At 36.5% G+C, this 25,797-nt stretch overlaps 1 protein-coding gene across 9 annotated transcripts in view; it reads left to right on the forward strand.

The window, feature by feature from the left end:
• Positions 1-25,797, forward strand: part of DMD (dystrophin) — a 1,137,868-nt gene that overhangs the window by 866,412 nt on the left and 245,659 nt on the right. For all 9 annotated transcript variants that reach the window (XM_085319436.1, XM_085319439.1, XM_085319437.1 and 6 more), the window contains one exon: positions 178-367. In XM_085319436.1, coding sequence (XP_085175562.1) covers positions 178-367 — 190 coding nt within the window. The remainder of the gene's footprint in view (positions 1-177; positions 368-25,797) is intronic.

Consider the following 25,797-nt stretch of genomic DNA (forward strand, 5'->3'; position numbering starts at 1 on the left):
ACTCTACCTGCACARCGTGCCGTGCATTCATTATAGCTAATGTATCTGCAAACCCTTACCTTGATCGGTACATGAAAAATTTATGGAGTGTCTTTGTTATATATATATATWTTTTTTAATGATTAAGATTTTTTTTCTTCCTGTGAGTGCTATATTTGATTTTTTGTGCTTGCACAGGGTTAGTGAGCGTGAAGCTGCACTGGAAGCAGCTCTGCGAATGCTGCAGCAATTCTACCTGGATCTGGAAAAGTTCCTTGCTTGGCTTACAGAAGCTGAAACAACTGCTAATGTCCTGCAGGATGCTACACACAAAGAAAAGATGCTAGAGGATGCCAAAGTGGTTCGAGAACTCATGAAACAGTGGCAGGTAAGTGTTTCGCTGTCAGATTTACAAAAGAATGATTTTTTTTCAGTATGCAGCTACTCACCGTAACAATACTGAAATTATTTGGAAAATGAGAACTGATTCTGCTACAAACCTTTGTGTGTTGCTTTGGAAATTGTTGCAAAAATTTGCAACACATTATGATTCTGTCTGACATGTTTCAGCATGTATTACATTTGAAACATTATCTTGAAACATAATGTTAAAAATGTRCAAAAATAAAATGTTGCTGAAATGGGCATTTAGATTTTTTTACCTCTTGAAAATGAATTATTCTGCCAAGCTACATTCCTGAATTGTGTACCTGTCACACARGAGTTTAGGAAGCATTTCTGTTTTTTATAGAAGTTATATAAACGGTGTGTAGTTTATTCTCTTAGTTTAACCAAATTAGTTTTCCTCCATTACTTTCAAATACTTAAGTTAATCTGGTGTTTGACTGATTTTTGTCAGCATGTTCTATTGAGATAATAAAAAGAGATAATGATTAAACTTTTCATTGCTAATGGCCAGACAGTTTTCAGGCAATTRTTTTCCTGTAAAAACCAAAAATGTTAAACGAAAGAATGTTGTATTTTTGTRTGCTAGAGACTCTTGAGGGTGGGGAAAAATCATTAGTTGAGATGGTACCTTTGAAATAGTTGTATTTTCATTGTGCTGTCCTCATTACAGTTGTTACAAGAGGAAGGAGCACATGCCTATGTGAGTTCTTAGATTTCTTAAATATGACGTAGGATGACTAGCTATAARGCAGAGCCCTTTAATCCAAAATTCCGTGACAGTACTTGACTTTTATGTTGACAGTAAATTCAAAACTGGAAATTTAAGGTGCTGARGGATCTATTCCTTAATTTATCATAATGCAAAAAAATCCTAATTAGAAGTGATTTTGTTGAGGAAGTGAAGCTGCATGGAAACACTGCCTTCTTTTTGCACTCTTGTATTAATCCATGCTTTTAACTATTTGACTGAAGTGCTGCTAAATTCCATTATACTATACCTCAAAATCCAGAGGTTATTGTACTCTGTAAAAGTGACATTTGAATCATATTTTAATTTGTTTTTACACTAATAAAATTTAAGYCTCCATGTGTTCCTGACTTCAGTGGACATAGTCTTGGAGAGCAGTTTCAAATGGAAGACAGTTCTCTGTAGAACAGTTAATTTCCAATATAGGTCATTTATTTCTATTCTCAAGATTAAATTTTTGGGAGTAGTGGCATTAAAGCACTTGAATTATCTGGTATTTGCAGAAGCTTATTTTTTTGCTGTGATCATTGAAAAAATGGCTCATTTGGCAAAATAGAKATTCATCAAAATTTAGATCTAATGCTTCGTTCTTACATGTAATTGAACTTTGTAGATCTGGCTCTCTTTTCAACTTGTATCTTTAAAAAACAGATTTCTGTGTAAGAACCATCCACAGAAAGGACAAAATGAAGAGAAAAAGGGAAAAAAACCTTGTAAAAATAAGTTCCCCTCCCACCCCCAGTAAATRCAGAAGAATCTGCCATGTAAACAATTGTTTTGAACAGTGAGTTTTCTTTAGAAGGTTTTTTTGCACTTAAATTGAGCTGTAAGATTAAGTATTCAATTCTTCCTTCCAGATTTTTGCTGTTGAAATATAAAGCCTTCCAAGGTACAAAGGGCAAAAACTGCAGGAGGGTGTTAATTTGTTTCCTCTTCAAGAAGCCAACATSGTTGTGTTCACTGATCTTGGCTGTGCAAGAGTAGTGATTCTGGCACGCTAACCAAAGGAGCATTAGCATGCAGAGGCAAAACAACAGCGCTTCTCTTGTCCTTTGCTCCSAAAGTGTTCATACATACCAACAGCACCAAGAGCAGCGTAATTTTAGGCTTTTGGCTCAAGTCAATGAGTAAAAGGGGAAATATTTTGATACTATGTGTGAGTTTTTTAATTTGCGCCTTCTGCTGATCTTCCCCTATTTAGACGGACCTGGGTTTCTTCCTAGGCCGTCTGCRTATCACTGCTTGTGTCAAACGCTTTATAGCATTTTTAAGCCTCGAGAAGAAATCTCGTAATTCACAAGCACAAGTGGATTATGAAATGCCCTTCTCCTGAATGGAGTCTGATTGATGCCTTTCTGGCAGCTATTAGAATTGTTGTTTTTCTTCTTGCTCAAGGAGAAGGAAAGTTTGTTTTTTTCTACTGGAATGAGGAGAAGTCTGGTTAAGTAAACAGAATGCTGCTTTGTTTAAAAATCGTAGTCAAGAAAGCTCTTTTCAAAAAAATTTTAAGAAATACATTAAAGTGTCTATTCAAGATTTGCAACCTCTTCCATTTCATTAAATTGTCACTGACTTGAAACATAGTAATTAACTGCAATTAATTTAAAAGGATGTAGGTTTTTACTAGCATGTGTTCTTTGTAATTGGAGCATTATTTTTAGTCAGGTCTCTTATTAGAATAGGGGCTTCAGTAATAGCAAAGGTTTTAAGTTCAGGAAAGTCAATTGTAATGATTTGAACCAAGCAATGCATTTGTTTACTCAGTAATAGCATGTGTTAACATGTGTGAAGCTGTTGTTGTGACCACAACTTTTTCTGATGACTTGGCATTAATCTCAAGTGACAAAAACAGTTTTTCTAGCAATTCACCATTATTGGAGGACTGTTTTATGTGGAGGAGAAAACACAAACTTCCATAAACTTCTGTTTCTCCACTAGTGCCTGATATTTTTTCTGATGATGATGGAGTTTTATGCAAAGTGAATAGACAGTAGTGGTAAAAATCAACTGGAAGCAAAGCATGGGAGTAAAATAGTGGGCACTGATGGAATACACTGGCAAGTCAAACGTGTCCATGATCCTTCTCTCGCACTGAGACCAGCTGTCACAAAAAGAGATGCATCTATTTGATTAAGCTCTCTTACTAGAATTATTATGTCCAAACTGCCTTTTGGGACTGGTCTATCCTAAAAACATGCCTGGTGTTTGTCTGGAAGAGTGCTTCTTGGTCTGGCCAAAGCCATGCCCATTCTTAACCTTTGCAACACTTTGTCAGTACAGACATCCAGATTCCAGGACTTGGATGTGTTCCCTGATTCTGTTTAATTTACTGTGTATACTTAGTGAAAGCGAAAAACAAACCTTTTGCATTATTATTCTTCCTAGTAACTGTTTCACAGTTCACCAAGTCAGATATGCTCTGATTCTTGTTATATGAAACTTTTCATTAAAAAATTAAAAAAACATTTTTGAGTGACATAAGGAAATGATTTAAAAGGCCCTCGGAAAAGAGAAAAATTGTGTGAGAGTACTCAACTAGGAAATTGAGGAAAATTAATTTGATCCGTTATGTAAGGTGGGCAGTATATGCATGAGTCATAACACAGTACTCTACATCAAGGCTCTTCATATTCAAAGCTCTCCCCTCACAAACAGATACATTTTCCCGGTAGTGGTACAAATATTGCCAATTTATATTGCTGCAAAACTGGATAATGGAGGAAATATTAAGGACTTTACCTCTTAAAGTAAAATTTTATCAATAAAACAATTTTATTCATGTCAGCTGACTGGTTAGAAAAGAGAGGTGGATTTTCATTTATTCCTCAGTAATTATTATTGCACTCATTTTTTCAATCTTTATTCTGTGCTTGTTAGAGTTCACTTTTGCTCTTCACTTTAATGCATTAGTGAGGAAGGAAATTAAGAAGACAAAAAAGGACTATTTTTGCACAGTTTGTACATGTAAAGGAGATTTCAAGTTCACTGAAACTTCAGGAATATGCATATATATACTTAGTCTGTGGAAAGGGGCCCTTGCTCACTAATCCGTACCATCACCATCTTACGGAAACTAAACTGAGAATTTTAATTTTAAAGAATTGTATCTGCATGTAGGAGGAAAAAAATCAGAAAATTTACAACCATATTTAGTTGCAAGCTATTAAACTGCAGTTAGAAATTTCATGCATAAGTTTCCTACCATAGCCAAATAAGTAGTTCACTGCAGACCTAGTGAGATATCTTTCGTATTTGTTACATAGCAATGCACTAGGACAGTAAAATTAAACACTGGTGATATATTCATTGTGTGCAGGTCAGTGTACCAAATACTTGCACTAGTAGACTAATTCATAAGCAGCTTTGAACAGCAAATGCTCTGATCACTAACATCATCCAGAGAGGTGACAAGCTCAAGGGGTCATGAAAAGATGTTAAAGAGCCAGGAAATGACAGAATTTTGGATAATACTCATTAATGTTTTCTATTCAGAAGATAATTAACATGTAGAGTTAATGAGCAGAGTAAAGGGGAAAGCAAAGAAACTGCAACTACTTACTCGTAGTAACAATGAAGATGCCATTTGTGCACACACAAGTGGGCATAAAGAAAATAGAAAAGGCCGGATTGCGATTTTAAAAGTGAGGCCATGTATTTTTCTGTGCAGATAGCTCACTGAATCTGAATAAGAACCAGGAAACCTGAAACCTCATTTATGTTAAAGGAAAGTTAAATAATTTTTTTTTCTCTCATCAGCCGGCCTGAAGCCAGACCATAGTAAGTAAGAAAGATAAAATGTTAGTTTCTGAGCACAGATCATTGTCTCACAAGCCKTTTGAAAGAAACTTTGGCTACTTAGATTTATAGAGTTCACAGAAGTTATGGTTCAATATGACGTATAGGCTTGGATCTGTGGTCTCTGTCTTGCTCTTTTTGCAAGTGCGTGGACTTCGATAATGTCACTCAGCATGCTGAAAAGTTCCTATTACAATTCTGTTTTATTTCTCTATTTTTAGACATTCAGTAGAGAACAGTATTTTGATAAAAGAGTTCTTTCTAGCAATACTGGAAACCTAAATCTCTCAGATCAATAATAGCTTTTTCTCTGTGACACCGAAAATGTTTATCTCTACCTTATCGATCCATCCATTTTTTACTTTACACTCTCAAACTCTCAATATTCTTTTAAACAACTAGAAAAATAATCTCTTATTGTGCAGATAGTGTTTAATAAGCAGAAGTAGTTTGGGGAAATCTCACATTTTTCAATGTTTCTTTTGCTTTTCATGTTCAGAAACCATTAGATCAAATGTCGCTAGAAGAAAGTAAGATTAATGTTTTCCTAGTATTTAGCAGAAGCAGGAGAAGGATGAGACTAACATAATTGCACATTCTAATTACCTGATGATGTAATTATATTAAGCTGTTGCATTATAAATACAGTTTGTTTATATAAGCATGTATTTGCATGCATCATTTGTCTGAACTGGCAGCAATGTAATAGTTGAGGTGATTCACTCACTCAGAATACTTTCTGGTGAATTTTCAGTGATACAAACCAGTTACTCCAAGGAGTTGTATAATTATATGTTGCTTTTTATTGTCTAATTTAAATACATCACGTCTCCCCACGAGGTCTGATTTGATATGGCACTATGTGAGGGAGATGAAAATAATGAATTTTCCTTTCTACTTTCAAACTTATGGTGATATGAACTCTCAACTGTGTTAATTACTCCTCTGGTTTGTCTTTTTAGTGGTAATTGTATTTGACATTTTATGCAGCTTATGTAATATTAGATATAATTTTGAAATTAGTATGGATTTATCCTGTTGTAATGGGAATGCAATCATTTTATATTAATCATGTAGCTGTATTTAATTACCTATTTTATGACTGAATTTTGATAAAAAATACTGTGTGTGATGTGTATTTAAACAATAACGTGAGAGTGCCTCCCATCTATATACTCAGGTTACCAAAGGTATCTGAAATAATCTTTGATGCTGACTGATGTAGCACTTGTAGCACAGACAGACTAGAAGTCTGACAGCGTATGATAAATGAAGCAATATTAATACTGTCAGCATGAAATGCATAGAAAACCTTTTTTTTACCATCTTCATGCTCACTTAGCCAATGACCTAAGTAGCTTTCCATTAGATTCAAGAGTTTTKCAGTTAATAAGAGGACAAATATGCTGTGCCTTAGAATATATTTAAGAATGAATTGTATGGTCAGTACCCGTATTTTTTCATAGCACTGTTTTTATATAAAGCAAGGGAAGTGAACTGCAGGCAAGGCATTCTTTACTGTTTGCTTTGCAGTTCGTATCAGTATTTTCAAGGTGCTTGTTATCTCAGGTGTCCAAGCAGCTGTTTTTATAATAACAGAAATTTGAGGTAGACACAGGTTCTATCTCATCTCTACTCCTCAGCAGCATAGATGCTCTGAGACAATAGAATTCTTTGCAACTCTATTTCAAACATAATTTTACAAATAGAATTGCAACACGCTTGATTTTATAAGCTGGTGCAAGTACAAGAGAGACATGAACATACTAGAGTGAGTCCAGCAAAGGGTCACAAAGATGATTAAGGAACTGGAGRTTGACATACAAGGAGAGGCTGAGAGACCTGCACCTACYTAGCCTGGAGARGAGAAGGCTCAGGAGGATCTTATGAATGTTTATAAGTGTGCCCAGCACACTTAATTTTGTGACCTGGTGTATGGATTAGATGGTGAGCCTGACCAACGGGGAAGAGAGGAGGCATTTCTCAGTTCAGTTGATTTCAATAATAATTAYGTTACTTAATAATAATTCATTCAACAGTACTTCCTGTGTTTTGAAACTGGAATACTCCTGATCTTCTTTTACTTGAAATGATTTTCTGAAAGCTTGAAAAATCAAACATAATCCTCACCCCCCACCTGGATTTTTTATGTTTAATCCTGTAGATTTACCTTTCACAGAAATATATTTCCAATTCTGAAATAAAATCTCTTCCATAGTACCTGAAATGGAGTAACAATTGTCAGRTCCATCTTACTGCATGAACAATTTCCCAACTTTGATTTTAAACACAAATGCTATTACAGCCTAATCTAACACAGGGCAAAATACTATGTCAGTGAGAAAGAATATTATGCAGATTTTGTGAAGTAGATACTACTCTGAAAACACCTAGACAAGAATTTTTCCATACATTGTTTGGTGTTCATGGGGRAGAGGGAGATTGTTTCTTTTCTTTTAATAGCAAATGCTAAACTGATCAGATGAAATCTCTATCAACCTGCTCTTTTAGTTTTGACAGGAGTGAAATTCCTGGCCAAGGAGAGAGAACTCTCTCATGGCCAATTAATGCATAGAGGTTATGGCAATGGTTGCGATATAGAACACGCAGAACCATTTGAACTGAGACCGAAGACATAAACCTGAATCTTTGCTATCATCTCAGCTAAGTTCACGGTCACCTAGATCATACCAAGAAAGATTTTCATCTTTCTTGGACTTGTTTCATTTTGTATAAGTARTAAATATGGATTTAATGGGCTGCATTAGGCAGAACATTGCCTGCAGGTGAAGGGAGGTGATCCTTTCCCTCTCCTCAGCACTGGTGAGGCCACATCTGCAGTGSTGGGCCCAGGTCTGGGCTCCTCAGTGCAAGAGAGACATGGACATACTAGTGTGAATCCAGTGAAGGGTCAAAAGGATGATGAAGGAATTGGAGACTGACATACAAGGAGAGGCAGAAAGARCTGGGCCTGTTCAGCCTGGATAAAAGAAGGCTCAGGGGAATCTTATAAATGTTTCTAAATACCTGATGGGGGGAGTAAAGAAGACGGAGCCAGACTCTCCTCGGTGGTTCCCAGTGACAGGACAAGAGGCAATGGGCACAAACTGAAACACAAGAAATTCCATCTAAGCAGAAAAAAAAACTTTTACTATGGGGGTTACTGAGGACTGGACCAGATTGCCCGGAGAGGTTGTGATATGGGTGTGAACATCTTTAGAGATGTTCAAAACCTGACTGGGCATAGCCCTGATCAACCTGCCCTGGGTGACCCTGTTCTGTGCCGGGGGTTGGACTAGACAATCTCCAGAGGTGCCTGCCAGCCTCAACTAGTCTGTGCTTCTGTGATCTCTGATCTGATCACATAAACATTGGCCAGACAGATAGTCATTCTGTAGCCTAATAAACTTTTACTTATATTTTCAAAATGGAAAAWCTTTAACATGAGAGATTGAAAAACTGAAAGCTTTTTTGCTGTTTCTTCAGAAAATTTAATAAGGCTCTCTCAGGAGTTTGCAAATGATGTGTTTAAGTGATTGAGGAGGAATAGTAAAAGAAAGAGCTGAAGTGAAGAACTAGAAATAACAATAAAAAATGATTATAATTTTTTTCATGACTTCTGCTTGTAGGAACTGTTGGGGAGATTGAAAGGTAAATACTAGAGGTGAATGATGAAAGTAGTACAAGCATTTTTCAGAGCACCAGAAATTGAAATTGGGGTTTCTTTCCTTATGCTCAGAATCAAACTCTTTGACATTTGGCCTCCAAGTATATTTGCCTTAGTCTATTGCTCTTATGCCTGAAATAAAGTTTTCTTCACAAATTATCATCCAAGTGATTCTTTACTATGCTAATGTTGGCTTATCTGAAAAAAATATTTTTGATTGAGGTTTACCTTGATAGTGTATTACCAGATTGATGCTTTAGGGAATTGAGTGAGAACTGCTAGCACARTTCATAATTGAGACCTATTCCTGCAGTCCACAGTTTTTCCAGTTAGGTCTATTCACAAAAAGTTCCTAGTTTGCTGCTACAACACTATATTTTGGTAAAATAATAGTGTTTYGTGTTAATACCTGTACTTTTAATTGAATGAATTTGGTTGAGAGGAAGGAAGCACCTTACATAACTTAAAACAGTAACTTCTGTTAGCTCTGACAAAATACCAGTGTATAGTGTGTCTAAATGTACCTGAAGAACAGGAAAAAAGATTTTGCCTCCAGGATTGTATTCATTCAGGTTGTATGAGAGGTTTTTGTTTGTTTTTTTTCAGTTTTATGAACTATAAATAGATAAAATAATCTAGTGGCACAAAGGGCTGATGATGCATCTTAACACACTTTAATATCATACCTTTCAACTGCTTTGTGATTAATGTGCTATACAAGGCACAAAGATAAGGASATTGTGGGCTCAAAGAGTGTATCTGCCATCCTATGAACATGAATAAAATTGGTGAAATCAATGAAACTTCTTACGTAAATAGAAGTGTACACTTATGTGTTTAAACATTTGAGTCCTGAAGGACATGCAAATGGTGATGCTTTGAARTGCATACTGAGGATGAGTTGTGAGAACAATTGTAGTTATGTTAGTTTTATATTCCTACAGTTTGTCATCTGGATTGGGCTTGATGGTTTGTGGTTTCTTTTTCTCCCCTCAGAGCGGCAACAGTTTCATTAAAACTGCTTAACAGCCCCTTATGTGGTCAAGCAGTATTTTGTAATACTAACATGTTACTATTCCTGTTATCTTCTGAGACTGGGATTTTGCTTGAGTCAACAAACAGTAGTAATTTCAGAGTGGTTTCCATATCATGATATGCTTTGATGTAGGAAAGGATGTGAAAAGGAGAAATGGGAGGCTTTCAGTGCTCTGGGAAATAACACAGAAAGAAGAGAAGAAAAGATGGGAAATGGAGCAGCTGTGTAAAGTCAAGTTACTGCATGGTGCAACGTTTGTGGAAAGCTGAATACGTTCACAGAGAAGTTTAGATGCTGAGTCTCAGTGGGGAAGGCAATGCCACAGCTGTTCTTCTGAGGTAGATATCAAAGAGAAGTGGTCAGGAAATCAGCAATAAAGCAAACAGATTATCGGAATACATAAAGGTTGCTAATTTTATCAATCATTTTCTTTTAATTAATTTAGTTTGGATAATCTTTATCATAAGGACAGTAAATATATTCATGCTGCAGCTTATCTAAGAGTGGATACATTTATTTTTCTGGCATTTTTGTTTCTGAACTTAAAACCCTAATCAATGTTACTTTTTCTTTCATATGGTAAGATGCTTACTTTATTAATTGATCTAGTACTTAGTAAAGTAAGATGTAAGTATTCTTAAAACTTATTCCCAGGAAAATAATCAACTCTTAATTGTCAGAAATCTCACATATAAAATGGGCGTTTGCAGACAAGAAGAAAGAGATTTTTTTCTTTTAATTTCTAATTTACATAGCTCCTCATAGTCAAGTGAAAAGACAACCTCATTTGTCAAAAGGATTGAATAATATAATATATGCATACTGAGTTGACTTATGTTTTTCTCTTGAAGAAGTTTATTGAGCACATCAGAAGGATGGCTCTGAGATTTCACTTGTATAGTGCGATGTGGTAAGTTTAAGCCCTGACACATTACTGTCTGCAAAAAAGATCCTGATTGTGTCAAAGATAAGGAGGTCACCTTACATATATTGTCTTCTGATGATAGAACTTGAAGAAGAGTCTCCAGAGGTCTGATGATCCTCCTTGAAACTCATTGCATTTCTCATATAAAACAGTTACTCTTCAAAATTTTCTGTGGGAAGGCTCAGTCAGAAAGAGTGGAGTCTTAAACACAAAGCAGTATTAAAATGGATTTGCTTGGGGTGTGGCTGTACTAATGTTTTATTTCAGTTCAGGAGCACATTTTAGGAGCAAGTCCTCCAGTTGTTCTCACTTACCATGTTCTGGTTGTATTGCAGAAGAGCCTTAAAGCATATGAAGTGGACTTCTCTTGCGTGAAACTTCAAATATGTTCCTTGATAATATAGACACAGCCTTAAAAAGCTGCACCAAATTCAAATTTTGTAGTAGAAATAATGAAAGATACATATTTTACCACTGTTCTAGTTCAATAATTTTTGTCCTGCAAGCAACACAAATGATCAATATTCAAACCCTCCCAGCTTTAAATGCAGATTTTTCACAGGCAGATTAGATGGAAAAAGAATTAGAATGAGGCATGAGACTGTGTTTTATTAAGTAAAATTATTAGGGGAGAGCATGGACAATCACAAATACAAATGAGATAGAATGGAAAAGATGGYTTGCACTTATTACTGAGAAGCACCAAAAGAGATCACACTTCCAGCATTTGCTCCTGGCCTTATCATTACTTCATTCTTGTTTAACCTATTTGAAAACAGTTCCCCCACATCCAAAGAACAGGATGAATGAGCTAAAGCTAAATGGGAGATTTTTATTAGGGTCATTAATAGGACAGAACTATTAACCTAGTCTGTTTTATGATGATTTCAGTAGGTCATCATCTGATTTCACTGGAAATAATCACAACTTCCAGAAGGAAGATTGTAGTAGTGGCAATGTTTCACTTTTGGGTAAAATGTAAGTTGTCTGGAAAAACTGAAATGATAGCCTTAACACTGTATGGTTATTTGTCATGGTTTTGCTGTATTTTGATGCAGTAAACTTACCTAGAGTTGGGCTTGTCTTCRCTGTAATTGCTAGTATAATAACCAATAAAATTATATATATTTTGAAAAATAGTTAAAACTGCATTTGCAGAGGTTGAATATAGTAATGAAAATATAGAGCTACTTAAATTCACATTAGTTTTTTTTTTAGATTAATAATTTCTGGGTTTATGTTCTCAGTTCTCTGATTTGATGTGTACTTTTCTCTATATGGGAACTGTTTGATGTTGCGTTATCTATCAAGTACCTTAAAATAGCAGTATTGAGCTGGTTGGCATGAGGTTTAATGATACTATTTATAGCCTATGACACTTGAAATTAGACTTAGGATCATTTGAATTATTCTATTATATATTTTTCTATTATATATATTATATGTATTCCTATATTCATTTATATTCTCATATATTTTTTAGGATTAAATGGGCTCAAATAACCCGTTCATCTTGTGGGCTRTGTATTTTCTCGAATAACCTTGTCATCATCAGATTTTCTTCAATACAGTTATGAGGAGATGTCCTCAAGCACTGGTGCAAGCAGCCATAGGTTCCTTTGTTTATATCCAAGTAGCAATTGCTATATGATCAGTAACCAAGTTATGGAAATTTTGTGATGTTGTATCTTCAGTGTTTTGTCTGCCTTTACATTTTTAGGGGCCATGTAACCAGTCTGTTGCATGTCTGCCATCTGTCCTTGTGGGAATGCAGCAGATGAGAGGGTGGGAGTCGGCTTTGACAGCTATATTTAAATGTCTATGATAAAAGTGCGAGTTAGATGTTTAAGCTCGCACTGAGATCGGAAGAGACAGTGGACTCTGGAGAGCAATTCAGCTGCTCGAATGTAAGTTCCCTTCCATTACATTTATCTCACTAACAGTGCCCTGGCAGTTCATGGTTTTACCTCTTTAGTCTGTGGACAAGAGTCTAAGATGTCTTTGAACTTGTGTCACTGCCAGCCAGCTCGCCCGAGCGGAGGTGCTTGTCCTTCCTAGCTCTCCACAGGTCAGGGAGGAGCCCTTCCAGGGGGCAGCCTAGCCCCGTTGAGCTAGGACTTTTTGTCCTTTGGAGAYGCCTCTATCTCCTCTGACTTTGAGAGAACCTAAGAAGATTAGTTAATTAATTAGCTGATGACACTGGGTGCCTAAATTGGTGTACCAAGCACAGGCCTTTTCAACCACAGTACCATTTCTGCCAAACTCTGTTCTCAAGGTCTGATTTAATAGTCACCAGGAGTTTGGGATGATTTGTGATGGTTTAGATCTGCTAATCTTTGGGATTTAAAGTCATATTGAAGTGGCTGCTATAATGTAATAGGTTTCTGTGTCATTTCTTTTGTGTAGAATAACTCTGCTGATCAGAACAGTAATGGCAGAGACTGGAGGAATGACCAAATGCCAGAAGAGATCTGAAACCTAATTCTCCATTTTTGCCTCAGTAAATTAGCAGAAGCTTTCAACTGACCAGATTACTGTCTCTAAGGCAGAATGGCAATATTTATGAACAAATATAATAGAACGGAATATATTGCTTTTAAAATCAGCTGGTTATTTGGAGTGCTTTTAGTCTGATATACTATCAGTCACCAGAGGTGTTTGTATGTGAGTGAAAGCATCTGGAGTCTTGATTAAAAATAAATTACTTTGATGCTATATTGCCTGTATAATTGAAAAGATAATGCAAAAACAAAAGAATCCATGAGTACCAAGAAGCTACCACAATAATCAGCTCAGAAGATGATTTATTTTCTGATACCTTTCCTAATTTGCATTTTTCCATATGTTAAAGTCTGCACAGGTATTATAGAAGTTTGATCGACACGTAGATATCAGTCAAAAATATCTTCTCCCAGATGACCCTGATAATTACCTATTGTAAAATTATGAATACTTAATTAACCCTCAAAAGAGACTAGTTCTTCTCTAATGCCAGAAATTTAATTTCTGATATATGAGTCAGATATTACATCTTCTAGGGTAATATTGCCAATGGAGCCAATATGCAAGTTAACGAGTCTGAGCAGATGAAGGATAAAATCTCCGGAAATGACATATGTTTTGTACAGTTTTGAACCTGCTTAAACTGAATTACTGCCTCTTGCTGGTAGTTTGGACRCAAATTTAATGACTGTGTTACTGGTATGCAGGAACCACTTCGCAGTGCAGCAGCAAAGCAGTTAGAACAGCCAGACACACATCTTCAGGGACTACGTGCAACACCAGACGATTGAGTCACTGGTGTCACTGCTGAACTTCCAAGAGGTTTTGCTGGGGGAATCTTACCATTGTCCTGCTGTTTATTTTACGGTTTAGATCAGAATATTTCACCAGCCTGTAAATGACATGGCAAATGGTTTCTTCCAATAAGCTGAAATATGCTGGAAGGTGCCAGATCAAAGCTGCGGAAGGCGCCTGCTCTCACTTCGGTCCTGCCAGTTACAGACCCAGCAGCATGTTAACCTCCATGGCTCCTCTCTCCTTTCTAACTGTGGTATTGTAATTCCATGTCTGCTAAGTAAGAGTTTAARTCCCTGCTTTTTGACTGGTCCAAAAAATAAACATAGCTTTTTTCTTTTAGGCTTGAATTTGAGTAGTAAGGAAACATCTGAAGGGTTAATACCATCTGAAAAAAAATGCCAAGAAATACCATTTCTGCAGTGTGAGCTATTATAGCACAATTTGTTATTTCTTTGTCTTCTGTTTCCTATTAGATATCTAACCTAAGGTATTTTTTTTTCACTTAAGTGCTGCTGGGCTGCACGCTGCCCTAGACAGAAACAGGATCATACAGAAACACAGAATCACAGAATGGTTGAGGTTGGAAGGGACCTCTGGAGATCATCTAGTCCAACCTCCCTGTTCAAGCAGGGTCACCTAGAGCATGGTAGACAGGATCACATCCAGGTGGGTTTTGAATGTCTCCGGAGAAGGAGACTCCACAACCTCTCTGGGCAACCTGTGCCAGTGCTCTCTTACTCTCACAGTAAAGAAATTCCACCTCACGGTCAGGCAGAACTTCCTGTGCTTCAATTTGTGCCCATTGCCTCTGTTCCTGTTGCATGGCGCTACGGAAAAGAGTTTAGCCCCATCCCGTTGACACCCTCCCTTCAAATACGCACATTGATAGGATCGCCTCTCAGTCTTTTCTTCCCCAGGCTAAACAGGCCCTTGCAGCTCTCRCAGCTGTTCCTCATAGGGCAGGYSCTCCAGCCCTCTGATCATCTTYGTAGCCCTACGCTGGACTCYCYCCAGSAGCTCCATGTCTCTCTTGTCCTGGGGAGCCCAGAACTGGACAMAGTACTCGAGATGAGGCCTCCCCAGRGCTGAGTAGAGGGGCAGGATCACCTCCCTCSACCTGCTGGCAACAGTCTTCCTAATGCAGCCCRGGAGACCATTGGCCTTCTTGGCCACAAGGGCACATTGCTGGCTCATGGTCAACTTGTCATCCATCAGCACTCCCAGGTCCTTCTCTGCAGAGCTGATTTCTAGCAGGTCAGCCTCCAGCTCGTACTGGTGCATAGGGTTGTTTTTCCCTAGRTGCAGGACTCTGCACTTGCCYGTGTTGAACCTCATGAGGTTCCTCTCTGCCCAGCTCCCCAGGCTGTCCAGGTCTCTCTGAAGGGCAGCACAGCCCTCAGGTGTGTCAGCCACTCCTCCCAGTTTTGTGTCATCAGCAAACGTGCTGAGGAGGCACTCTGTCCTCTCATCCAGGTCATTGATGAATAAGTTGTACAGGATGGGACCCTGTACTGAGCCCTGGGGAACTCCACTAGCCACAGGCCTCCAACTAGACTCCACGCTACTGATGATGACCTTCTGAGCTCTGTCATTCCGCCAGTTCTCAATCCACCTCACTCTCCACTCGTCTAACCCACACTTCCTGAGCTTACCTAGGAGGATGTTATGGGAGAGAGTGTCAAAAGCCTTGCTGAAGTCAAGGGACACAACRTCCACTGCTCTTCCCTCATCTACCCAGCCAGTCACTCCATCAGAGAAGGCTATTAAATTTGTTAAGCAGGATTTCCCCTTGGTGAATGCGTGCTGGCTCCTCCTGATCACCTTCTTCTCCTCCATATGTCTGGAGATGACATCCAGAAGGAGCTGTTCCATCACCTTTGCAGGGATGGAGGTGAGGCTGACTGGCCTATAGTTGCATGTGTCCTCCTTCTTGTCCTTTCTGAAGACTGGAGTRACACTGGTTTTCTTTGAATCCTCAGGCACCTCTCCAGTTCTCCATGACCTTTCAGAGATGATGGAGAGCCAGCTAGCCAGCTCTCCTAGACCTGCTTCTTTCCAGGGCCTTTACCCATGAGATTTCCCCAAGTAGGTCTCTGAAGAGGCTAAAGTCCGCTCTCCTGAGGTYCAGGGTTGCAATCCTGCTTATTGCCTTACTTCTTTCATGCAGGATCCTGAACTTCACAATCTCGTGGTCACTGCAGCCAAGGCTGCCCCCAACCTTCACATCTCCAACCAGTCCCTCTCTGTTGGTAATGACAAGGTCCAGCAGGACACCCTTCCTCGTAGGCTCCTCCACCACCTGTGTCAAAAAGTTATCATTAATGCACTGCAGGAGCCTCCTGGACTGTTTGTGCCTTGTTGTGTTGTCCTTCCAGCAGATATCAGGGTGGYTGAAGTCTCAATCCAGCTCTGTGATCAGGGCCAGAAAGAAAAGAAGCAACATGTTGTTCTTAGAAATTACAGCAAACTTGCACCCGTAGTAACATTTCCAGAAGTGTATTCTTTAAACTAAGTGTAATCCTGAGAGRTGCAAGTCCCACTGATACTAGAAGGAACTGCAGATCTCAACACCTCTCCCATCTGGCTCAGTACGGAGACTCTGAACAAGACGTTGGGGTGAGAGGGAGGAAAGGGAGAGGAAGTTGTAAATTTTGGCTCTCTTATTTATTTTTTTATTTATTTTCATTTTTGAGGCCTCTTTAATTTGATTGTTGATATTTTTCCAAGATCTTTGTAACATCAGGCTGGAGGGTGGCATTTTCCATGCCAAATACAGGCAGGTATTAGGAATAAAATGTACTGATACATATCAGAGTYGTTTGAAAGAGTATCTTATATTCCCAATTTCTTTTTCCCAATGTAGTTTCTGCTTTTTCATTGTAATGTAATTTTCATTACATATCTAAATAAGTGAGAATGAGAAGGAATGGAGACAAGCTGGACCTGGCAGAAAAAAAAAAAAAAAAGAGTTTAGTTAAAAAGCACTTGAAACTTTGAAGAAATCTGTCTTTATTAGCATGCTTTTTTGCTGATGATTTCTCTGTCTTCATTGTGGCTTATAGCATTGTAAATTAATTTAACATGAAAGGATAAAAATGTTGCTTTTGAAATATTTCTCATTAAATTATGAAAAATATTACAATAAATAATAGAAAAGAATGSCTCTGGTAGCAGCTTCTGTTTGCTCAATTACGGCGGTACCAAGAATGAATTATCGCAGAGTTAACTCAGAGGCAATATTCCTGCAGTTACATTACATAAAACAGATGAGCTCAGAACTTCAAAAAACAGCACAAAAATGAAAGTGCAGGCTGGATCCTTTGAAAGTGAAATCTCTTTACGTTTCTGAGAGAGGCATATACATGACAGTTGGCTAGAATTAAAGCCACTCATATGTCAAGTTTTCCGTTAATTAAGTGAGAAGCACATCTGGTTAACTTCATTTATACAGTGTATGCATGTGATAGAGGTGCCCAAACTTCGAAGTCAGAATATACTACAGATATTAAACAGAATGATTATAAGCATGGTGATTTTTARTTGAGTGTATAAGCCATGTGGGAAGGTAGAAAATAAGTCACCAAAGGGATGTTGGTATTATTGCCAGTCTTACTAAAATACCTGTTGCATTACTTGATGAGAACATCTTAGATTTTGTTGTATTTTGGTCTTGGCTTTGTATTTTGGTCTTCACATGAAAGGTGAAGGGTGTTTTCTTAGTAGTTCTTGGGATGCTAACACCATTCCTGTTGCTTCTGGCRGAGTCTTGAGTCCAGGCCTTGGCAATCATCCGATTTAGGTGAAGACTGGGTTCTGCCAACATTGCTCTCTCTGCGTAAGCCTTAAATTAATTTGAAGAGATATTGCACCATACAGGGAGACTGTCGCAGGCRAGGTCTGGCTCTGAAATACTGATGTGATGCTTTTCATTCCCTATCAGGAACAAAATGCTAGACAGGGAATTATTTAAAACCCYGGACAGTCAGGTGTCTTGGAAATTAACAAATACTTTATTTATTCTGAACTCTTGTAATGTCAAAAAGAGCTTTGATAATTATTTTTTATATAGGAGATCATCTGTGAAAGTAAAAAATAAAAAAGTAGTAATAAAATGTATAAGCCAATAGAATGAGATAGTATAGAATAGAAATACAATAAAATACAACAGAGACTGGCTTTGGTGATACTATTATGTATATATATCTTTTTCTTTGAGTTATTATCAAAGCTTTCTGAACATTGTTTTGCAATAGGCAGTAAGCCTCAGAGAAGTTGATTTACAAGTCAGAAGTAGCAAAAGGCACAAGAAATTAGTATTTTCCAGGTAATTTCAGGCCATATCTGTGCACTTCAGTAGTCTTCTGATTTCTTATTTGTATTCAACAAGCCAGATATAAATGTTATCTTTTTTCTGCTGTCAGACATGTTAAGCAGGTRTCATTTATGTGGCATTTATGGAAGTCATCTAGAAAATGTATATATAACATGCAGTTATTTTAGGTTAAAAAAGGTCCTCAGAGCTGTGAACTGATGAAGTTYGGAAGTTCATTTAAAATTTTTTAGGCATTCAGTGTGTACAAAAATATTTATGGCAATAAAGCCGAGTTTATGATACATGCTATCATGAACCATATATACTCTCAGTGTGTGTGTGTGTGTATGTAATTACTTGTACATTTAGTGTTAGAACAGAATGTTTACATTTGACTATCAATTGCCAGAATTTATTCTTGAATGCACTTTTAGGATAGTATTAATAATCGAATGCTAAGTAACTAGACCTCAAGAACAAACCTATTAGAAGATAAAACACCATTTCTTTTAGAATATCATTGATGCTTTTTACTATCTTGAAGATAAATTGTTAACAGTTTTATGGGGTTTTTTTGTTTTGTTTTTTTTTAATTGTTGAGTCCAATTGTGCCTTTTTACAGGACTGTAGAAATGACTCATTTGCAGTGGAGGATACTGATAAAATAYGTTCTGCAGCAGAGGCTATTAGGAGACCTTCTTGTAGGCCTTTCAAAATTTCCAAGCTCACTGCTCCTCTACCTCTTTCCCACTGTCTTGTTAGAGGTGTTACATGTCGAGGTCTACAATTTGGATTATTCCCAATCCTTTCAGTTTTGGATGTTCTGGGAATTGAGGGAAGCAGAAAAATCTGTGTTTTCCCGAACGGTTGCTACTTTCTCTGGTTTGCACATTGGAATATCAAACAAATAATGTGGTTATGCTTGCCCATCCACAATACTGTGTTTTTCTGAAGTAAATGTTTGAAATTCTAAATATTGTGTATACTTAGGAAATCTTATTTTAAGGACTATAAACATCCGTTTGATCAAAATGAAGCAATGCGATATGACCTCTGTATTAAACTGAGTGATGCTGCTCATGTCAGGGATAATGARTACTCTTAGTAAATTGCTTATCCACATTCTGCAGAGGAGAATTATTTGCTAAAATTATCTAATAATTTCAATAAATTATTTTGAGGCTATCATAATTGCCTCATGGAATATTAATGAGCAGAGAGAGGCTATATTTAGACAATTGCATTTTCATTGCTCTTTTCAGGCACAGAGGAATACACAGCTATTTTACATTATTTTGCTGTACATATATGATATCTATTTTGAACTAAAACAACTGTAAAAGTCATTTTCTCTTCTGAATTTTTTTCTTTGTTTATTAATTTTTACCTTACTAGTTGCATTATCAAAGAATGAATTCTGAGAACAACATTCTTTTTCAAAGACTTGTTCAGTATATTTTGCTGAAGAATACGTAGATATTGTCATAGTACATTAGTCCTGTAAAAACAAACCAGTGCATACATAGGGATATGTAAATTTGTTATATGTTTGTAATATGAGTAGCAGATATTGCTCTATTTTTTACACAATTGTTTTGCTGTTGTATTAGCATCTCAGGGAAAATGTCTATGGTGTTTGTRTATTGGATTAGGTAGTATATACAATACCTACAGAAAGAAATTAAAATGTCAAGGCATGTATTACTGTGAGGTCATAAAAACAGCAATGTCCTTTCCAATGAAAAATTTCTTAATTTTTTAAAGGTTAGACTATTGCAAGCACCAATCATCAAGTTCAGGATTCATTCTAGATCAGATTCCGCTTAGCTGCAGTGAACATAATCACAAATATGATTATATGTTAAAGGAGTTGGTTTGAAAACCAAATATTCTGGCAGTTTTACTCTAAGCTATATTATTTAAAATGGTGTTGTTCTGAAATGCTTAGCACTTAATGTTCTGTAAAGAAGCCATACTTTTATTTTGTTCTATATGTACATTAGTAGTTTTGAAAAAAGTTGTTATTGACTCTTTCAGGGCTGGTGTTCTCTGGGCTTAAACTAGATTGTTAGTTGTGCTAAGTGAATTTGGCAGTTCCGAAATTGGATTTTTGTATTCATTTTACATCAAATTCCCAAGCCACCATACTGATTAATTGTATTACCATTTTAAAGAATATACTTAGGCTGTCAGGTGAGGAAGGGAAACAAAACAAATTAATGTTTTATAACCTCTAAAACAGTCTTTTTACATTAGCAAAAACTGTACTGAGATGAAGTGGAGCATTYCACAGAACTGGTGCCCAGCTTGTACCAGATGCAAGCAATTATTTTAACATTAATGTACTGGCAAAATTGACAGAGCAAGTTACAAATTTCTCCTGTTATCCAGAAGGTGTTTTAGTATTTGATTTCATATTAATAAGTTATTGTCCTGAACCTGTGAATTACAGAGATAATGATAATCTGAATTGTTCCCTTGCCTTACTGGTTTTGCAGTCAAAAAAGTCTGTTTTCCTAGAAATCTAAAGATGTAGTTAGATTAAGAGTTGTTCCTATGTTCTTCCAGCTGAAGATGAAAATAATTTTAATATATTTCCCATTAATGTAGAAGAAAAATTATTATGACAAAAGAATGAAGGGCCAGCATATTAGCAGTATCATAGCTTTCTTCAGCAAAAGACTTCTCTAATGAAGATTACATTTGCATGAAATGGCTGCATACAGTCTGTGTGAGCTTTTCAATGTCATTCCTAAGGTTTTTAGTTAGATTTTCCTGCCTAACTTAGGATTAATTGTTTAGAAAAATATGATGAACATTTTAGTGGTGGAAGCTGATGAGATAAAACAAGATTAACTGCTACAGCATGGAGCAAAATTAAGACAATAGAAAATTCCATTGTCTTAGGAAATTGTTTCCAAGTGCAAATAAAGATCATTGGCTTTAATACTAGAGTTAGAGGAATATAAAGATTCTGAGTTTAACACCTCCAAATTTTTCATAAATTTCATTCTACTCCAAAACATACTGGTTTGGGCTAATGTGAGAGCTGGTCTGTTTCAGCTTTCTTGTTTCATTTCAGTGATGTGTTTTTAAGACATAAAATATTACTTTTTGACGTACAAATTATAGTAAAATATGTTTTTATTATTACATGCATATAGTATATTAATACTCTGTTTTACAATTTTGTGATGTTATCAAAATAAAAGATGGGATAGTTCTGAGTCATAGCAGTCTCTCTCAGTCAGTACCATACTTTCAAGATTTTCATAATTCAGTATTCAGATTCTCAGAAGTATTATTCAAAGAACAGGAGTCTTCCTGAAAGTCCCAGAATGTGCTTTAAATGAAAGAAAGAAGTCACAAAAGAGCAAGAATAGTGTTTAATATCTTATTACTGTATGTGTTCTTCCAAGAGCTACAGACAACTAAGGAGGACTGAAACAGGTGCATGAAGATGGACTAATTAAAAGTTAACAGAGGCCAGACAGGAGAGGTGAATGGGGCTATGGTTTGAGGTGGCAAAAAGTAAGACAGATTCTCCCCATTTTTCTCTAAAAATTAATCGATGCATAATAAACGGAAAGACAGCCTATTTTCTGGAGAATATTCAGCAGTATCTTATCTGTTTGAAAAATGGAAGGGGGGGAAATAACCTTAACTGGGCTTTTCTGAATTAAATAAGATTGTGCAGGTATGTGCAGAAATAGGCATGAGTTTTTATGTAAAGTTACTAGCCTGGTTGCCTTTAACATAGCAATAATACAACAGCTACTATTTTAATGACATTTCAGTTAAAAACACTTATGTTTTACATGCAAAAATACTGTGTATAATGAAAATTAATATGAACACCAATATGCAATTTTTTCTGTAAACRCTGTCTCTAGAATTGCCAGTGAGTTGTCTTTGAGACATGCAATTGTTTTAGCATTGTAAGAATTTCACTCAACTAATCCACAGCCTAGAATACAAGTGCTAGTTTTTATGTGCACTGCACCTATCACTCTGCATTCTGAAATTCCTGCATTATAAACCCGTGGGAAATGTGGCTGTTAGTAGTAATTCCATCAAACCTAATAGAAAAAGCACTGTGCAGTTTAAATGTGAGTGGTAGTATTTTTTCTCCCTGAACTTAATCTAAAGAAAAACCTAAAGAGCTTGATCTTGCTCTGAGTTGTTCTAACATAGATTTTGTTTTTCACAACTTGTCATTCATTCACAGTTTACTTAATTTCAGGTAGACTCTTCCCTGAGTGTCTAGGTCTACCATAGCAGATTGGAAATAAGTACAGCAAGTCATACGTGTTTCATATGTTTGATTTACTTTCCTTTGAATTGCCTACTAGCTTGCATGCTTTTGCAGGAAAGAAAGGATTGAGAGATTTGCCTTTTTCTTCCCAAATGGATATTGCATATTTTCAGCACTTGGCAAAGAGATACAAGGTGGTTTTTGTATGACATCTGCCAAAATCATTCTTTATCTTCATGCTCCAGCACAAGCAGTTCCTGTGATGTGATTATTTGTTGGATTGGCATTAATCAGTACTCATTTGGTATTATGAAAGGTACCCATAATAGAAACAAATATTTTGCAATGCTATTACAATGAATGCCATTCAAAATTAGTAATGATTTGACATTTTCTCTAAAGCATAACTATCACACAGGCTATCAGAAACCTRGTAACTCTTCACAGCAAGTAGATATAATTAATGCTCAATCGCAATGAATTCCCGTTGAATTGTTCGTTCACTGTAATCCCAGCAGCTCCATTTCACTGTAATGTAATGTAGTTGCTGTGAATTATCAAAGAATTAATCATGATTAACCGTCTTTTAGAATATCTTTATGATGAGATGCTTGCTCTGGTTTATTAGACTGTAATGAGAGCACTACAGGAGAGATTTAATATGTACCTTATTTGCTGTTGTGAACTAACATATATGAAAGCTGCAGCTTTTTCGCTTGCCAAAATAATTTCAATGTATTAATGATTCCATTTAGATGTTTTCCATTTGATAATACAAATCTGCTTGCTTCATTTGTACTTGCTTGCCCATGGAAGAGTTGACAGAACCTTCTAACAGTTGTCAAGACAATATGAACTGATTTCCAGGGGAAGAAAAAGTCTGAACTTGATTTGATACTGATATGCTTAGAATATGGAACAAGACATTAAGAAACATCTACTTAGAGAAGGGACTAAAAGTTACAGAAGCAGAACTAAACCCTTCATATACTGCTTCTAAAGAGTAATTGAGCATACAAATATTAGGGTGGATAAAAATTGAGGCTCTTTCAATAAGGAGAGCTTTCTCGTGAAAAGACTAGATTTGAAAATTACCATAGCAACAGTGCTTTTTCTGAAAGGAAGTAACACTGTATACTTTCCCTGTTATATTTCCATTTCAATACATTTTTCTTAAAAACACACATTTCCTGGTTTTTGTGATGTCAGGGGGGTGTCATGCACGTATGCTGGTGCTTGGGTGTCTCTGAAGAAAAATGTTTAGCTAAAAGGAATTGATGTGCAAAGCCATAAAATGACAACTGAAAGCTTTTCATCAGAGACAGCATGTGTCTGAGCAAAAATAATGTTAATGCGGCAGAGAGGAAACAGTCAAATTTTAGTGCAAGTATCCTAATTATCAGATTTKAAATTACTTGATATTGTTAACTTGCAGGGCTACACCTTTTCTAATATGTTGGAGACAAAACAAAAGAAATCAAGTTTTGGCAATCAGTGACCATTCTGAGTTAAAAAAAAAAAAACAAAAAGAGAAAAAGGCTTCACAATTTAGAATCTGATTTTATTTAGCACTTGAAACAAGGAATCACTGAGTCTGGATAGTGTTTTGAAGATGCTCTTTATCTAAGGACAAACTATTTTGATTTGTATGTCTTAGATACTGTGTACAAATGAACTTTCAGTAGGGGGATATGCCTTTTACCTTTTTTTTCCAATAAATATTTTCCTAATACATGCTGTTGAAGTTTTGCCCCAAGTCTTTGTGTTTCCATTCCTTCCCCTTGGACCAGGAAGGCTACTGCTGTGGCTGTGCTGTCAGGGAAACTAGTCAAGTTGAAAACATACCATAGAATATATACATACATATATATATATATATAAAATTTAACTACAGCATCCAAAGTGCTAATAGAGGAACATTCGTGTTGAGGTTATGCCGGGGTAAACAGCGAGGCCAAGACCATCCCTTTGACAGCACATAAATGGGTTCAAATGGTTTGTGAAGTTGTGCTTCAAGTGAGAGAGCGGTCTGATTTTTAATCACCTTCTGTATGCATGGTTCTTTTATCTGGAATCAACATCTGATCTCCTATTAAGTAAACATTTGTTAAATTTTTGGTAAAATTTGTTTAAAATTGGTAAATTTTACAGGATGTTGTTCTAGTGGTTCTGGTTATGCAAAAAGTCTATGGTCTTGTCTCTTTCTTACTCCTATRGAGTCTGCATGGCTGGAAAAAGTGATCTGCTTTTACAAAAAAAAAGCAACTTCAGTGAGACTTAAATACTGTCTGATCCACAGGGGGAAATGTTTAATTTAAGTTAAAAGAATTACAGAATTTCCAAATTGCAAAGTAACAACTTGAAAAGTTGTTGAACAACAGAAAATGGGAAAAGCTAGCATTGACATTCTCTGTAGCTGACTTTTTTCTTTCTTCTTCTTCTTTTTTTTTTTTTTTTTTTTTTGAGTACCTGCAAAGGAAAATTCCACAGTGGGAAACAACTTTATATTTATCCTAAACAGCAACCAGAACCTGCTCTTTTGTTCACTGAGAATTCTGGTTTCTTAGTCATAAAAACAAGTCCTTCCCTTGGAAATCTGTTTTCTTTTCTGAGATCTGCTAGACCTTAGCTGTTTGCTGGTGTGGGTTCATCAGTATTAGATGTTCTTTTTGCTCAGGGCTATGACATTCAGAGTCATGATTTCCTGTGTTTCTATTCCACATAGACTTGACATGTTGCTTTATTGAAAATATGTGTTTGCTTCCTTAATCTGAACAGGAGTTAGCTTTTGAGGCCAAAAGTCAACTCTTTTCTGGGTTAAAAATAAGATATTTCTAGTCTGTATAAGCTGCCTGTTTCCCACAGTTTGTACAATTATGTTAAGGCAAAATAAGGAAAATACTAATTTATATGATAGTGTATTTTTATTTTCAAAGAGGGGAGGACAACTTATGAGCTGTAAGTAAAAGGGRCACAGACAGGGAGACAAATGCCTTCTCAAACCAAAAATTTCTTAGGTATCACACTAGAACTGACTAAGTTAAATCCTAATTCCTGYAAAGAATCCATTTCCTTTTTAAAAGAAAACTCACAGGCTGCTTTGAAAACACTTTTCCAAACTACATACAGATGCTTGAAAGCACATATGTATGCATGTGCTCATACCAAGAATGTAATAAAAGGCTATGAAAAGAGATGAAAGAGTTGGAAGAGACTTGAGAAATCATTTAGAAATGTCCTGTCCCAAAGCATATTCCTTCCTGCTCTCATATGCGACAGTGGAGGTAAGGCTCTTACTGCTCATTTGCTGAACTCCTAATTTCRTTACTGTCCGCTCAGTCTGCATGCYGMAGTGTTGTCTCGCTGTTGTGG

The sequence above is a fragment of the Rhea americana genome, unplaced genomic scaffold, assembly GCF_003343005.1.
Source record: "Rhea americana isolate MKP2758 unplaced genomic scaffold, rheAme1 scaffold_59, whole genome shotgun sequence".
Taxonomy (NCBI): domain Eukaryota; kingdom Metazoa; phylum Chordata; class Aves; order Rheiformes; family Rheidae; genus Rhea; species Rhea americana.